The 17939-nt window shown below is 40.3% G+C and overlaps 1 protein-coding gene across 5 annotated transcripts in view; it reads left to right on the forward strand.

The window, feature by feature from the left end:
• Window positions 1-17939, forward strand: part of RASSF3 (Ras association domain family member 3) — a 107962-nt gene that overhangs the window by 26893 nt on the left and 63130 nt on the right. For 3 of the 5 annotated variants that reach the window (XM_027679748.1, XM_027679744.1, XM_027679742.1), the window contains exon 2: window positions 2835-2959. In XM_027679748.1, the coding sequence (XP_027535549.1) occupies window positions 2906-2959 (54 nt within the window). In that variant the 5' untranslated portion in view covers window positions 2835-2905. Of the gene's footprint in view, window positions 1-713; window positions 766-2834; window positions 2960-6204; window positions 6298-17939 lie in introns of those variants that run through there. The other 2 variants (XM_027679743.1, XM_027679747.1) reach the window with 2 other exon arrangements.

The raw sequence follows: 17939 nt of genomic DNA on the forward strand, positions 1-17939 counted from the left end.
GGAAATTATGAGCTTGTCTTACAAATAACATTAGGGACTCACAAATTAAAATGAATATAAATGACAAACAAAATAGCATTGAGAGTTAATGTTTCCTAACTTAATAAGTAATTCTGTTTCAGAACACTGTTTAGCTAACAGACTTTTTCCTAATGTTATTTGTGAAAATGCATCTTTAGAATTTGGCATGCTGAGTATATATGTTTGTGTAATCATAGAAAGTTGGGGAATTAACAAAGCCTGGTGTCCTACAGATTTGTGCCCCATTCCCCATAAGCTTCTCACCATGGAGGTGATATGCAGTATCTGGTTGTCCAGACATTGCCAGACAATGGTGTAATAGGTGAATTTTGCCAGCCTTGCCTTGAGTGTGGGTATTAGTTTGGGTCTCCCTCCTTTAGCCAGGAGATAATTTTCATAAAACTTGTATGAACTTAATTAGCTTTTAGGCCATGTGTAGTTGAAATAGTTAGCTCTTGTAGAGTTACAGGAGGAGAACAGAAAGGTAGACATGCAGTGTGATCTCATAAGCATTTTTTCTACAAAAGAAGGTAACTCAACTTGCAAAGTAAAGAACTCAGAAATAAAGGGAAAAAAAAGAAATTCAAAGATTACTTTCATCTGACCTTTTTTTACTTGTGCATTACTTATATCGGTATATTACTTATATTTTTAATTAAGTGCTCCCATCCTAGTTTTCTCATGGAGCTGCCCTGTTCCCTCACCTAATGCACAATGGCTCCGAATTTTATTTATTCCTGTCAGGTAAGGATGAAGCTTTTCAACTGTCTTAGGGGGTCCTTTCCCAAGCAAAATCATTCTCTTGTCAAGGGCTCCACAAACATGAGTGTTCTGTCTTTTCCAGAACTCCATGAGATGCATGAGTCATCTGTAAAATAATCCCAGCTGCATAAGCATAAAACAGAGCCCTGGAAGAACCTCATTTGGGTGAAAAGCACAGTTCTCCCTGACTTCAGTTGCAGTTGTGAATGCTCCATCTTTCCTGCAAAATGGATAAAGTAACTCAAATGTGAAACCCAGAGGAAATTCAGAAGCAACTGCAGCAAGCCTGGCATGACTTGCCAGCATTACACAAGGGTGCAGGGACAGCTATCATTTCTCCTGGGCACCATACAGCTGCCTTAACCATTCTTTTCCTTCTCCTGTAGTCTTCTGTCTGTTTTGCTTCATGTTTTCCAAATTCTGTATTAAATACAGTGACAGTTTTAGAGAGTTTGAGCCTTTTTTCAGTGCTTTGCTTTATACTGCAACAGGATCCTTTGTACCCCATAATTAGCTGAAAGCTATTAGCTGATGTCTCAAGAGGAGTATGACCTGAGATACAGTGGTATTATTGTGATATAGTCAGTCTGTTTTAAGATCAGAAACATCACAGTTATCTCTCTCAGAGTGCTGATCCAGGATGGATTTACTCTGCTGGGTTGCTGGTGTTGAAAAAGTTTTGACTGGTTGACTGTGTGCCAAATAAAGTATATTTAAACTTGCCTTAGTGCACGTGTAGCATAAATACTGTATCAGGCAAAGAAATGTGATTGCATTACCCACATTTTAATTTTTACTTTTGGATGATCTGCCGGTACAGGGATCTTACATTAAAGATGTCTTGCCCCATAACACCACTGATGAATATGAATTGGAAATGGGAATGTTCAAGAATTTATTTTCCAGGCATTGTAATGGGAATCTAATCAAACATTAGGGAAACAGGTCTTTTTGAGAGGTCGATAAGGGAAGAAAAAGCCCACCCAGAATTAATCTTTTACTATAAATCTGGAAAGTGTAAAGCTTTGTAACAGAAAAAAAAAATTAGGTGTAGTTTAGTTAGACAAAATGAAAGCATTTCCTCCAAAAGTCATTCTTGGAAATGGCTGAATTGTTCTAGCTGAAATGTTCTAAAACAAACAGCATGATGTTCCCCAGCATGGTAACTTGAAGTACAAGTGGTTGCTCTTTGGCAAAATTATAAGCAATTTAAAACCTAAAAATAGAAAGTGACAGTCAGTGCTAGACAAAAGTGACATCATGAACTCTGCCCAACTTACAGAGAAAACTAGCAAACATAACAAGGCTTCCAAGCAAATACAGGTTGTTTTTGTAAATACTCTTAAAGTGATTCTCTCTTCGACATTAAAGGGCATATGAATCACCCGATTTCTTACTAGAGATGGGGTCATCTGCCCCTGTTATAATAAATTTACATTTCTAATAGCCATCTCAGTTGACTACGCTAGACAGGAAGTGAAATTTCTGAATTGTTACTGAAGGCAACTTTGTGATTTATCAGCTTAATTAGGCTTCAGATAAGCCACTCATTCTGTTTTCAATATTCATGTGTATATTCTTAAGAGAAGCTAGAGCTTAAAACACATAAAACCAACAGTAATTCTATGTGGGTAGAATTTTTTATCTGTAAATCAAAAATATTGTGTCTTTTCTGAGAATGGCCCCTTTTGTGCTTACATTACAACAGCTAATATTAACCTAGTTTGTGGCACGGACCTTTTGCAAAAACATCTAACTGAGGCAGCCCTGATCTAACCAAAGAACTGCTTAACTGCAGCCCCGTCAGTGTGACACTGGGAGGTGTGCTGTGCTGTCACCTTCGCTCCAGTGAATTTACATCTCTGGTACTGTGTAGCTATTATTATCTTTATGTGCGGATGGGGAGATTCAGTTGAGAGGTGGTAGTTTCTCTGAGGTCACGTAGCAAATGAGGATGTGTCTCACTCCTAGGTTCTGCCTGCAGCAACCTCATTTCTAAACACCACTTCTGTTTCTTTTTTTTTTTTTGTGTCTGTGTGGTTTTTTTTAAGATTGCAAGTACACCTGCCATGCTCACTGCCAAGACCTGGTGCACCTGGGCTGCTGGCGGAATGGAAAATTAATGGACTGCCTCGCTCCGCATGACGCCTTAGATTCATCTTGCAACAAGGGTCAGGTAATAGATCTTGTGTTCTTGTAATTACTGCTTTCTCTTGTCAGCTCTGTAATGAAGTGTGGTCTGCCCGCCTCACCCAGATGCTCAGGAAGAATATCCCGCTTAGGCATGGCCAGCAAACCTGGATTTCTCACCCAGTGCTGTGATTTTACATTACCGCTGGGTCAAGGTGCAAGTGGCTGCTGCCAGCTGTGCTCCAATTAGTTTTCAGCTAAACTGACTGAAAAGTAGTCCAGCAAAACTGTGTTTTTCCTGTTGGTTCGGGTAACTATGGGGTCAAAGCAGGCGTGTACAGCAAGGGATAAGAACATGAGGACAGAGCTCCTCTTCATACAGACTTGTCATACCACAAAGCAGTTCACAGAGTGATCATGACGGCTCAGGTGCCCTGTGCTGCTGGGTGCAGTGTCATAGGGAGGCAACTAAAACTAAGGGTGGGGTTATTTGTGACCATTAGAGATCCTACTTGTTTAGTGTTAATTCCCCAGTTCTTATCAAATCCCTGTTAGGGTAATTTGAAATTTCCTTGCCTGGATTCCCACTTGCTTCAATGGCTCATGGTGTGCTTGCTCATTTCCTCATTTACTTTTTGTCCTCCACAAAAGTCCATCCAATCTTAATCACATGTTACACTCTTGAACATTTACACCTAACCAGTAGAAACTTCAGAGAGGGCACCTGTGATAAAATAGAGATACACTCCTTTTTTATTTTTTGGGGGCAGGAAGGATGAAAAAATGCATTGGGTTTTTTGTGTGCAAGTTCCTTTCTTCAACCTTTTTATTTAGGCACCAAAAACCCCTTCATTAACCAAGGTCTGGTCTAAACTTATGCCCCACCCCATTGCTACAAACTTAGACTTTTACTGGTTTAACTGAAAAGTGTTATTCAAAATCTAATTAGTGAAAATAAATTGGTATATGCATATTCACAGTGGTCAGTTTAGCCTTTTTACTGTTTTTAGACTCATATTCAAGAAATGTCCTTTTTGGGAGAGAGGGAAAAAATCCCAATTGATCCCAGACCCAGCTATCATTGGGAATGTTCATATTATTCACTGTAAGAATCAAGTGATTCATAGAACAGTCAGACCTACCCTGGCTTTCACTATCCACAGAATTTCCAATCACAGACTGCACCATGCTACAAACTATCAGCTGTAGAACTTATGCCCACCCAAAATTCTCCTGTCTCCAAGAAGTCTCCTCTCACTTCAGCCCCACTGTAAGATGCATAAATGCATAAAACACACTAGTTGTACACCCTATATTGCTTTTCCTACCCAAAGGATATCATGTTAGCAGGTTTGTGGGGTGGGTTGTTTGGGTTTGGGGTTTTTTTAAATAATATTGTACCAAATAAGAATTTTTCCATTAAAGTTAAACATATTTTGATATCTTACAAATATTTATGTTGAGGCCTTAAAAGACTATTTTGTATGACAAGAAACTAGAACTCTTGGGTATTTTTTCTTGCAGTATTGCTAATTTTTAGTATAACTGCCTTTACAAGCTGCCCAGTTATGTACATGAAAGATTGTCCCATAAATATGTTACCACACTACAAAAAGTACCATTTTTAGACAGTAACTTCTGCTTAAAATTTTTGTTTCCTGAAATCAGTCTGATCTGAGGAACTAAACTGATGCCCCTTGTCTTCAAAGTCATTACTATTTTCCTACTCCAGTTTACGAACTTGTCTGACATGCAGTCACAGTTCATTGTAGTAATAGCCTTATTTAAAGGCAGATACTAAATAATACTAGGGAGGACAAGGGAATCCTCCTTCAAGATTACAAAAGTTTATTCTAAGTCAGCTCCGCAGTCCAGCTACACAATTGTGAACCAAAGATGATGTACTCCCATTTCAGTGAAATAGTCTGAGGAAACCCAAAGCAAAGCAAACTTAACTTAATGGAAAAAGCAGCAAGAAATGTTAACATATAGTTGAGATAAACCCCAGGACTTTAATTTCTCTGTGATGATACTCACCAGTAAATTAACTAAAATATTTTAAGTGCCTTCTCAGAGGATTCCAAATTAAAAAATAGCACAGCACTTTTCCTTCTCAGGAAGCAAAATTTCTACAGAATATATAGAAGGCCTAAAATCTGGCTAGAAAACATGTGTGACGAACAAAGTTAGACCTTATCCTCAGACCTTGCCATAAACATGTCAGACAAATTCCAGGAAGCATTTTTACAATTTCATTTTTTAGCAGGAAAAAAAAATGGAACTTGCTACAGACATGTCAAAACCAATTTTTATGAAAACCTAATTCTACCAAAAAAGTAAAACAATACAGATAAATAAAAACCATATCTTGTCACACAAAGATTGTAATGACTTCTAGTGAACAGAGACTGTTCAGCACAGTCCTGGAACAGGCTGCCCAGGAAAGAGATGGAATCACCATTCTGAAAATGTTCAAAAAACAAGTAGACCTGGCACTTAATGATATGGTTTAGTGGGCGTGGTGGTATATTTGATCAGAGGTTGGACTTGATGATCTTGGAGGTCTTTTCCAATCTTAAAGACTCTAGGATTTTAAAATTTCTGAGAGCCCTTGCTGAGCTTTCTGTGTGTCCTCCAGGTCATGACTGAATTTTCTCTGCAAGTGCAACATTTTATCTTGTAGGAGAGATGCTGCTCCAGCCACCCAAACTGTGACTGAGGGCAGTGTCTCTTGTGAGCTCCTCATGACTTGCTGTTGGGAAGAGTGAGGGGAATAACTCAGATGCTGAAAGCAAGAGTAGCAGGGATGGGGACAAGGAAGGACATGGCAACATAGGTTTTGAAAGTGTGAGTGACCGTCAGCAAGACAATACCACTGGAGCAGAGAGAGAAGGGCATTAAAACTCATTTTTACTCGAAAAGACTCATACAGCTTGGCTGTGAGAGATCTAAGAAAGAGCTAGTGCTGTCTTGGGTATGAATACTGAACAAGGAAACTGTTTCTTGCTCTTTGAGGCTTACAGTACTTAGGGAAGCCAAATTTCATGTGCATTTGTTTGTGTGCAACAAGATCGCATCAAAGAAGTACTTTTTTTTCCTACTGATTTCCTTCCTCTTGGAAGAAGTCACACTTTGGCTGCTTGCAGTGGATGACAGTTGTTGCAAATCTCCTCTTTCCTCACTAGCTGTTTGGGTCAGTGCATGTCTGACAATTGATACATGTAAGATGAAGATTCTAGTGCTGTTTTCAGCATCCGTCATCTGTTGCTTTTGAAGCATCAATCATTTACGTGCAGAAAACCTGGAATGTTTCCTATTGGGTCATTTTCTTTGCACACAGCTGTCCCTGATGCACAGCGCAGAGCTATCCCTGGAAACTGCAAGGTTTGAATTCACTCCCTCCTCTGCTACTGACCTGCTTGTACCTCTTTTTCTTTCTAGGACTTGCCTACTTTTCTTGTAGGTAAAAAAGGAATTAGAATTTTTTAGGAGAATTTTAAGATCTCTAAATGGGAACACTGTTGCAAAAGCCGGCATTTACAGGTTACTATTTAATTAGACACTCCCAGCTCAGCTGCCTTCTCAAAATTACTTTCCTTCCATGCTAAAATTTTCTGGACTTACCAACCTTAAGGTGATTTTTTCCTTTCTGTTTAAAGTTTGAACCTACATCTCATATATAAAACTGAACAGGTGGTTTGTATAAGATTGTGAAGGGGTCAGAGGATGGGAAAAAGACTGAATCTATTTTCTTTAGAAACTTATTCTTGCATTCTTATTCTGTGGATGGTGGGTAGTCTGCAGGGTTTTAGTTAGACACAGAAACATGGTTTTGAAGTACATCATCTAGTTGTCTTCACTTCCCTGGTTTTGGTTGATATCAGGGAGCAGTCTTAGGGCACATAAAATTAATTCCACTTCAGGTGAAAATTAAGCTGTTTCCTGAAACCTCTGAGAAGAAGCACTTCAGGAGCCTACCTAACACTCATGGTCTGCAGGATCAAAGCAGAGATTTTCTTAATTAAAACCTATGAAGTGTTTGTAATTAGGACTTTGGATTCTCAGCACCACTCACTTTCCTTTACAGAGCTGCTTGTGTTGCACTACTGTATTTGCTAACGTAGGTGTTAGATTCTTGGCACAGAACAGTCCCCAGTGAGAAGCAAACTGCCTGCTTTTGCTTTATCTACATCGTGACTTTGAAAATCACATGGCATGCAAACCCAGCTAATTTTGCATGAGCTATGCTAGTCAAATGCATAGCTTCAAAGATCACATGTATTTGGGATTGTCTCACCCATACAGTGAGCATCAATTTAAAATGTGAAGGGATTTTGCAGAACTGCTCAAACTTTATAGTATTAATAGAGATTAATTACTTGCTAACAAACCTTAGTCCTGGGCTTTGTGCCTTTTCATCCTGCTGAGATAACCATTTTGTTTTGAAGTGCAATTTGTTTATGTGGGCAAAGCACTAGTTTGAAGTCATTATATTGGCATTCTTGTGCTGGTACAATTTAGATCTCTTCTTGTAAAGGTGCATGGCACCTCTCTATTTGTATAAGTTCCTCTACATGGGTAGATTATTGCTTTGAATATGATGGTAGACAGTTCTTTGAGCCCTAACTCTATATGGCCCGAGACCATTTTAGCCTCATTCAGGCAATGTGAATATATATGCTGCTTTTTCCGAGTGATATAAACTGCACTTCATGACCTGGTGGTGCCCTGAGTGCAGCAGAACTTGCAGCTCGGTTTTAGTTCCCGGATCTGAATTCTCATTCATGCCCATACACTTTTGCATGTTTCCTGTGCCCTTTCACTCCCAGTGGCATCTGCACTGCTGCTTTTGGACAATGCTGTTTTAAAACGGGTCAGGAGAATGTTGTAGCTTCTCATATTTGCTCTTGCAAAGCTTGATCAGCTCTTCAGTTCACAACACAGCTTGTGAACAGTGCTGTCAGCACAACAGGGACTGGGTGTTGTGATGTGGCTGGAACACCTTAAACTCAAAATAACCCTGAACAAGTATCTTGTTGAGCCAGAGTTTGAGAATCTGGGTTTAGGATTTCCCTTGTGGGGAAGAGGAATTCCATATAGGCTCTTAACTGATTTTACAAAGGGCGTTAAGAGATTTCCAAGGAATTTTCATCCTGTGCAATTCTGCCAGCAACCAGAGCACTTTGGTGCACACGAGTGTTCAAATAGTCTCAGAATTTGGAATATGGTCATGCTGCTTGACTTTGTTAACAAGTAATTGAAGCAAAAAGACCTGAACTTTCAGCTTCTTTCTCTGTGTATGGAAATATATATATACACATATATATATTTAATTACAAAAAGATCTAGGAAATCCCATGATATAGCTGTTCTTAGAGATCATTAAGGCTGCAAGGTTAAATACTTGAAAATGAAAGTCACAATGTCAAACATACTGCAAGTACCCAGTGGCAGAAATATATGGCTCAGATGAAAAGGGTTTTGCTAATTGTGTGGCCTTAAATATTTCCCCTCTGAACACACTTCCTATAGTGATTTAAGAGGAAATTATGGATGTAGGTTCTCTGTGGTCTTGTAATAGAGCTCAGAAAGAGCTGGGGAAAGAGTTGCCATTTTCTTCCAGGAAAAAGCAGAGTGGGATGAATAAAGCTCCCTTCCAGCAACCCTCTCCTGAGCTACCACATTGCCCATTACAGGCATACCACCTCTGACTGACAATGCCAAGGCCTTCTCAAAGTCTAAGAAGTACTGAAGCCATTATGAAGACTTCAATTTTTTCCTGTTTTTCTATCACCCCGGATGGATCAAAATGTTGCAATTTTTTATGTATGAGCCACAGATAGAATTTATTTTCTCCTTCAAGATGACAAGCCTTCCGAAAGAGGTCTCACTGCACTCAAATTTTCCCAAAGGCAGAGGGTGGTCAGAGATGAAGTTTGTACAAGACCTGAGGCAGTTGGTAAAGCACAGGAAGAGATACAGGCTGTCTCAAATGATTTGGACAACAACACCCCACAGATTGCTTTAAATTGCCTGAATGCCATGGAGAACATTGAGAGGAACTCACAGTGTCAGTATAGAAACTTTTGGACCTGGGAGGGCACTGAGATTGTCACCTAAATGTAACTGGAACTGAAAGGGGTTTCAGTTCTGACCCTTCAGAGATGTGGTAGCTGAACATCTCTTTTCAAAAAGAAGACACTGAGAAAAAATTGACAGCACAGAGCAGAATATCATGATTTAGATGTGTACAGCTCTAGATGAATAATGAAAGCTACCGTTGAGCTATTGATTGCTCTCGTCTACTAACTCTTGGTAGTGGTATTTCAAATCTCTATTAAGCTTGGTCATGCTTGGTAGTAGTTGAAAGGAAAAGAAGAAAAGTGAATTATGTTTGTTTTGGAAGGCAAAGTATGATTTCATTTTTGCCAGTGACTGAAAACTTTTAAACCAAACCTGAAGCTCATTTCAGTTCTACTTGTATATAGTGCTCCTGTTACTATTACAGAAATCTATTTGGTGAAAATAAAAAACTTTATAGACTATACAAACTGGAAATTACTCCCAAGCTTTCAAAAAATAATTTGAGAGTATCCACAAGAGTTCCTGGGGCATTACCGTCTTCAGCCTTTCCTCACAGAGATATTATTAAAATGGGCTTTGTACAATACTGACTTAAGATCTTTAAATCATAAATTAATTGCAACATTCTATGGAGTCCAATTTACTATATCAGCTATTTGGACTTCTTTAGTATTCTTTGGCATAAGCATCATGGAATAGTCTGTTGGGTTTGCTAGAGCACACTGAAGAAATGCTAAGGCTGATGGTGACCGAGGCAGTAGTTGAATATTGCAAGTAGGATGAATTCAAAAGTCATATTTAAATGAGGAGGGCTTTTTAGAACTAAGAATAGATTTTGAAGTCCAGTAAGTAAAGACTGGATGGGGCATGTGGTGAGGGGACTTGTATCATCATACCACCAAATAGTGTTAATATTAAAATTAATATTTTTAACAGAATGAACTTCAGCTTGTTGGCACCTGGTGGAAATTTTCAGCCCATAGAAGCAATCTGAATTGTGATCTTACACCACCATTTTTTAAACATTTTTTAAAAACCACAGATTTTGATCAGTAAATCTATCTTTAAACTTTTTTTCTTAAGTTAGGGTTGTTGGGGTTTTTTTCCATTTTAAGTACATGGTTAATATTCAGGCCTGACCTTTCAAACAGAAAGGTAGCAAGCTCATTGCTTAAACCACACATTGCTGAAACCTAGAAATCAGTTATCAGTTGGTTAGCAACTAGATCAACTCCAGTCAAACAGCTCTGATTTTCTAGTCTTGTAGAAGTCAAATTCAGGAAATTTGTTTCAGGAAATCAAATTACAGGTTGAGGGGAACATTTAAAATGAGTTTTTGATTTTTGTAGAGTTGCACGTTTTCATATTCAAGAGGTTTGTATCATCTTCCTAGAAAATGATATGTGTTTCCCTAATAATGTAGCCAGCTTCAACCTGCTGTTTTGTCAGCTTTCATTGTAAGATCAATGTTTTTCTTCCAGTATTTATTTCTAATACAGACTATTCTTACCACACACATTTTTCCACCATCCTTTCCAGTTCCTGCTGTCAGTATTGTTGGCTGTAGGATGTAAAATACCAACTGTATTTTTTTATTGTCAGTTTTGTTCCTAATTCAAAGTTTTTAATATCTTCTCAGTATCTCAGCAGGCTCAGCAGAGCACAGATGATTACATTACAAATTTAATACAAGTAATACAGGCTTGCACGTCCTGTGCGTTCCAGGTGGTTCTCTGATATTCAAATAGCATTGCCTAATCATGCTGAGAGAAGGTTCAAGGAGAATTGATCCTCTAAAACATTAAGTTCTGTGTGTTGTGTGGGTTATTAAGTGCGATAAGTTGCAGACTGATGTGAGGAGTGGCCAGGCTTTGCTGGAGCAAGCGGAGGGGAGGCTGGCAACACGCCAGGATCCTGAGGGTTGGGCTTGTGATAGTTTGCAGCAAAGGGCTCAGAGAACAGTTTCTGTCTTACCTTCAGGGTAGATTTTCAACATGCAGATCAGGACAGCAATCATTAGGGCAGTTGGTTTTGATGTGGTGTGTGTAGGCAAATAGACGTTGCATCAAAACTTGGCGTGCTTGAAGATGGGTATTTTGCTGTTATATGTTGTAGATTATGATTGTACGTGGAAGTTGCCCACTTGCTAGCTGATAAATCACTGACTATGATAGCATCTTGAGTGCCTTAGTCAGCCCTCAAAACATGCAAAGAAAATGAGCACTGGCTGGGAAATTGTTGAGCAGGGGGTAAATGCTGGCCCTTGCAAATCTCTATCCCAGTGCAGTCCTAAGACTGACTTTTCTTAAAAGTCTGTGGGCTGTAGATGACAGATGGGCGACTGAACTTCACCTTTCAGTTAGAGACAGGCTGGTAAACAGAGTGACAGTGGCTTTCATTCCACTCTTCATGGGCGGATTATTTATTTTATATCCATTAGACACACCAATCTAAATGGAATTACCAGAAGCCATGTCAGGTCTGTCCTAATTTATTTATCCACAGGGGTGACTGGTTTCCAAACAGAACAAGGGTCTGAAGAGATATTTAATATCAGACACTTTTTAGTGCATTTATTCAAGAAGCTGATTTTATTTTGCATTTGAATGTTTAGGAAAGTAGCTGGGCTGGTGATGTGACTGCAGATTACTTAATTATTCCCCTGTAGACCTGCCCTGAGCAAATAACAAGATGGCAGTGAGAATCGATTAGAAGAGAAAGTCCGGACTGTTGTGAAACCCACATCCCATTTTCTCAAATATTCCTGGAGCTTCTCATTATTTCTTTTTTTTTTTTTTACAGTTTCAGCCTTTTTTTGTTTGACTTATGGCATTAGCAGCTGTTGGAAATATACACAGAAGAGATTGCTTCTGGCTTTTGATTCAGTGCAGGAAGGGCATGATGCAAAACCTTCCCTGGTGGGGAAGGAAGGTGGGGAGTGGTTTTTGATTATTTTTAATGATAACATTGCTGGGTGAAGATATGAAAATATTTGTTCCCAGTCTTTGATCCAAATAGCTTGCCAACCAGCCACCCCACAGACAGCTGTTAGGAAAACAGGTAGACAACAGAGCTCTGTTTGTTCTGTTTGTTTATCCTACGGGAATGTAAAGCCTTGTTTCCCAGAGAGCAGGAATCAAACGACAGCAAGTATCATTTTTTTTCTTACTGATTCATGGCTTCCTCTAATTGGTGACACTGCCTAAAAGCTGCTCTCCAGACTCTTCTTCAGTGCAGAAGAGCCCACCTGTTTGCATAAGCTCAGTTTCTCCCCAGTTATGTGTGTGTGTTGCATGGTGGTTCCCCTTCTCCCAGGGATTTCATTCTGCATTGAAGCTCCATTCTTGTACATGTTGTCTCGTATCAGTCTGCTCCACAGGAATTGTGGATAAGTACTTAAATGTTCTCTGCAAATAGTGTGTGTAAGTGTGTAAAGATTCAGCAATGTAGTATTAATGCTTCAATATCCTCACTGGGAAGGAGGAAACTGTCACCAGTTACATGCAATTTGAAAGAAATGACAATGAAATCATACTAGTTAAACTTTTGGGGAGTAGACTTCTTGTTCCTACCCAAAACCAAAAGAAGTAGCTGGCTTTCCCAGGATCAAAATGTACTGAGTTCTCTTAGCACTTGTGGAAGATCTCAAGTAATAGCCACTTTGTCGTGTTTCCTTTTCTCTTTTTATTTAAGCTATTGTAAACCTCAATTCCTGCATAGGTCTCAGTGAGGATCCAGCACCTCTGGTTCCTGAGATGTCATGCTCCTTTACTGCCAAGTGAAGGAAGCTACCCAGATTCAAAAGGCCGTTGTATTGTTTCTTCTGAACACAGAGACAGTGCTACAATATGTAAACTCCTAGAAGATTTTTAGATCTGGTTTGTTCTACAAATAATATGCTGATGATCAGCTGTCATTGCTTTTTTTTTGGGTGGGGGTTTTTTTGTTTTGTTTTGTTTTGGTGGCTGTTTATTCCACAAGTTAGGTAACAACCCTTTCAAAAATTATATAAAATCCCTTAGTTGCTTCTATCAAGATATACACTTTACATTATGGTTGTGACATTTCAAATGAGATTTTTGATCCAACGGTAGTTTTCCGTCTTGATCACCTTTCACCTGTGACCTTTAGATTTCTTATGACTTGTGACCTGGTTCCTAATCAAGAAGCCCCTCCAATGGGTGAGTTTTGGATCAGCTCCTGGCCCAGATGTTCTGGAGCCATGCTGCATGGAAGCTGGACAGTGCCCCAAGAAGATAAACCCATCTGGTCTCTGCATGCCTGCTCCATGTGGATAACCCCTAGAGAAAAATGGAAAAAATCACCTCCCCTTTACATTTGAAAAGATAACTTTCATCATGGAATCCCAATAAATCTTCAGACACATATGTTACAACTAGTCTTGTGAATGAATGGAGAGCTGAAGATGCCCATTTCAGGTATTTTGCCTTCTGGTGTGCTGCAGTCAGATGGATAACAGGATACAATTACTTGCTTTGCTTAAATCATATCTTATGCTTCTCCATCTCTTTCTCTGCTGATGCTTGCAAGTGTGTATGTAACCGTGGTAAATCTCCTTTTAAGGCTTTGTCTTCTCTGACAGAGTGTTTGTTTTCAGCAAGATAAATACCATCATTGATTATTTTGCTTTACAATCCTAAGTGAGAACAAAGCAGTGATGATAGTTACCATGGGGCATTGGGATGAGGTCAGCACTGTGCATCCTGCCTGGGGCTGGCTGGCTTCAGGATAAAATTATGTTGTCTTAATTTCACAAGGCTTTTCTATTACAATTTCTTATCAGACAATTCTGTAACATTACTGTCTAGGGAAGGAAGACCAGTGTATCACAAGCCTGGACACTATTTTACATTTCCCAGTACTCCTACACTTGTGTTTAAAGGAACATTGCTCAGTCTACACTCCACTCCGAGTTTTCCATTTGCACTGTTCTCTTCCCTCGACCTTCCTTTTGCCATCCTAATATTTTCCTTTACAGTAACCTTGAAGAAAGATTTCCTTATCTGCATATATGACTAATCAGTGAGGTCTTATTATTATAAAGCAATTTGTTGGAGGTGGGAATTAGAGCATGAAACTGGAATCAAGGAAGCCAGATTTGCAGTCCTTGCTCTACTAATGACTGATTAGATATGGCCTTCAGCAAGTGAATTTGGCCTTGGTTTTCAGATGTGCTGATTTAATTTTTAGTCTTTTGCCTCCAGCTTTCTTTTCTTGCTTCTTTTGAGGGGAGGGAAGTGCCCACAGTATGCAAACCTGCTATTTCATTTTACATAAAAATATGTCTCAGTCTGGGGAGTCAGAAGTAGAAGTTGTTTTTGGAAATGGGAACATGGTAAATAATGTTCCTTTCCTATTATCACGCTGAGGATGAACTCTTTCTTACAAAGTATTATTGGTGAATGAATGCACTATGTGGCACAGAGTTATGTTCTGAGAACTTGATTGTTATGAATATTCTTGAATTTGTTAAAGAATCTATCATCTGGGGAATAAAAGCAAAGTTGAATTCTTAGAATTGAGGATTATAGATAAGGTAAATTCAGAGGTAACTCAGTATGAGAGAGCGGAAGGAGTAAAATCCCTGACAGCTTCATTTGTGAACTATGATTTTACTGCGTTCTTTATATTATTTTCCCCACAGTTAGCAGATATAGCTAGAGACAGGAACAATTTATTGGAGTGAATGAATACAGGAAATGTTTTGGAAATACATAGGACCCGTATTTCCAGTTGTCATTAGGCAGCTGCTAATGAGAACTGTCTGAGAACTATCCCTAATGCTACTCTTCAGGGGTAGGTCAGGAGTCCTCTCCTTTGGGTGGACCATCTTTCTGAGACCCCTTGCTCCATCTCCCAGCAGGAATCTCCCAAGCTGTGCCAGGCTGCACATCTCCCACAACTTCCTCCCCATAAACCTGCACCCCAGGCTGCTGGGCTTCACCCCTTTGCTGCCAGATCCTTCTGCCCCATGCAGGAGTAGCCATCACATGTGTACATCCCCCATGGTGGGGCCGGAGAGAGGAGAGACCTTGACTAGGTCTCTAGAGAAAGAGGAAGAGAGAAACAGAAAAAGGACAAGAGGGTCTGACACGAGCCATCTGGATTTTTCATTCTTGATTCCCTCTGTGTCCCATCAAGCTGTCTGGACCTCCCAGAGCAACCCCACTCTTGGGGATTCTTGAGAATCATGGCATTAGGTTAGACAGTGAAAAGGAGATGTAGGGTCCAGCAGAGTCAGTGAGAGCAGAGTTTTGCCCCAGTTTCACTAACAGTTTGCAAATATCTAATAACCATTTCCTTTTTTTCTTTTAAGTGTCCTCAACTTGCAGTTTTGAGCCTTCCTTGGACTGAGATTGCCTCATGGGGAGTCAGCTCAACATGTCCCAGAGCTGGGGCCTGAACTGCCCAGCATGCCAAGCCATGGGGCCTCTGACGTGAGGAAAGTACATGTGCCTCCATCCCACCCACTCTCAGGCTACCTGAATTTTAAGATGAGCTGGCCATGGTCCAACGGTTGGTAGCATTTCATAGACCTAAGTCCTCTAGACTGTGCTAAAGCACTATGTGTAAGAGCAGTCTTATTTTACACTCTTCTCCATGCTTTCATTTCTTATAAGTCACCTGTGGCTTTTGGCTGCTACTAAGAAGGAAAAAAACCTGGCAGTTCCGCTGTGGTCAGATTTGGCAGTTTCACTGGTTACTTCCAGCAATTATCTCCATGTCACAGATATGCTCTTGGTGCCAGTTTTAGGAAAACCTTCCACCTTTCTGATGTATGGGTGACGAAATGGATTCTTTAGGAAATTACTTTGGTCCAAGAACAGCCCCTTCTTTACAAATGCTCTCACTATGATCTTTCACAAAAGGCTGCATTCAAAATTTGAAATATGCTGATGTGCAAATCATTTCAATAGCTGACCTGCAGAATCTGTTGGCAGGGCTTCTACAGGCAGTTTGCTCTGCTTCCAGCTGCCTGCTTCGTTTTGGCAGCTGCACAGTTTGTGGCCCAGATGCCTGCAGCCTTTTGTCCAAGTTAGGAGCTAGACAAATTTTACACACTGTCCTGTAAGTGCACCTCAGCTTATCATCTACACAAAGAATTAGACCTAAAGCTTGGGCTGCCTTTTGCCTCCCAAAGTTATTTTAAATGCACTCGGTAAAGCTGATGTACATTGGTGAATGTGCCTGCCGGAGCCCCACCAAGGAGGGGGGCAAATCACTGCATTGCCTTGTAAGGATATCTGCCTGAGCGCAGAGCGGTGGTGAATGCTGCCAGCCGTCCCGCAGCCGTCCCGAGCAATTGCAGGAGGCCTTTGAAAGCAGCCCAGCGCACAGGGGCAGGTCCTCCCGAAAGACCAGATGCCAAAGCAGATGTCAAGGCCACATCGAGGACTGCTGAGTGCAGTGTGGGACAGTTGTGGCAAGATATTTTTTCCAGGATATGGATGTGAAATTCTTAGGTACAACTTGCAGTATTGGTGTGCCCCTCTGTTTCAAATCCTCACAGCCCTGCCACAAAATTATTTTTAAAAGTTTTGCAGAGTTTTCTTAATTTAAAAGCAGATCTTTTTAAAAGGATTTTCAGACCCGAACAAAATGAAGGTAGATGCCCTAATGCATACAGCGAAGAGCATGAGCTTTTTAGCACTGTTCTGCTGCTATCATAAGTGACTTTTCTGACATATTTTGAGGTCTGCAAATAGACTTCAAGTTCACTGACCATGTTCTGACCTTGAGGTCGAACCCATCTTTCAATTATCCTGTGACTCTGGTAATTTGGTCACACGTCAGGGGAGGGGAGGAGCACCCACAGTTTTAAATTACCTGCACATATGGACATACATCTGTACATCTGTTGAGTCATGCGAATATAACCTCTCTTTGACAATGCCTTGCTCTCCAGCTCTGGCACTCCAGACACCAACTGCAGGCATGAAGACACGGTGCTGCCCCATGATTACGTGGGGATCTGGTACTGCCCCTGTGGAACAAGAACGGAGAATAAATGATAAAGACAGCGTATGGTTGATGGGAATAAGCACTGATCCACAGAACTCAAAGGCAAGGTGTGAGGAACAAAGACCATTCCTTTAAAAACAAAAGTCGTGCACTGTTTATGCTGGATACAGTTTTTTAACAGTTGACATTGGTTTTGTGATTGCCTTTCTAATGGCAGCTACCTCGACAGATCTGAGATCTAGTTGGTAAATGGCATAAAAGAAAGTGCTTGTGGCTCCTGCAGTCTGACACTTTGTGTCCCAGAGTACTTTGCGTTCCTCTTCTCTGTGGAGCTTTCCAAACTCTGACTAGTGACATCTTACCTTGGTATTTCTACAGTAGTCACCCCCACCCTGGTGCCGAGCCTGTTTTCCTCTTGGGGAGCTCCATTTCTCCTGGAGGGATGGCTCAGTTGACGAGTTGCTGTACTGTGGCAGATTTCAGCCCGGTGCTATTAAGCAAAAAATAATTAAAAAAAAAATGGTTCCAGTTTATCCTAACCATTTAAGCCCTAAATTAAGACAGTTCAGCAGCTGCCTCACGAACAGCTGAGCTGCCTGTGCAGAAGGACTGGGAACTTCTCAGAGAGGAACAGCTCAGATTGATAGTTAAGGGCAGGAGTAACTGCTTGTGTCATACCTTAGTCTCTAGGTGCAGAGATTGCATGGCACATTTCAACATAGTAAAGGAAATTGGAGTTGTGGGACACGTCTTTGTGAGTCTGTAACAGAGCATTTCTATGTCAGTGACACAAAAGAGAACATGTTGAAACAAAGTGTTCAAATGTTGTAGGAAAACAGCTATATTTAGCTGCTCTAAAAATTGCTCAGCATCAGTCATGAAGGAAATGGCTGTGGCAACCTACGCTCCTCCAGTTTCACCTGCTGCAGTGTTTCTTAAGCCTAGAAATATCTATAAAA

This window comes from Neopelma chrysocephalum, unplaced genomic scaffold (genome assembly GCF_003984885.1).
Source record: "Neopelma chrysocephalum unplaced genomic scaffold, ASM398488v2 Primary Assembly neopelma1_59, whole genome shotgun sequence".
In the NCBI taxonomy this organism is placed as follows: Eukaryota; Metazoa; Chordata; class Aves; order Passeriformes; family Pipridae; genus Neopelma; species Neopelma chrysocephalum.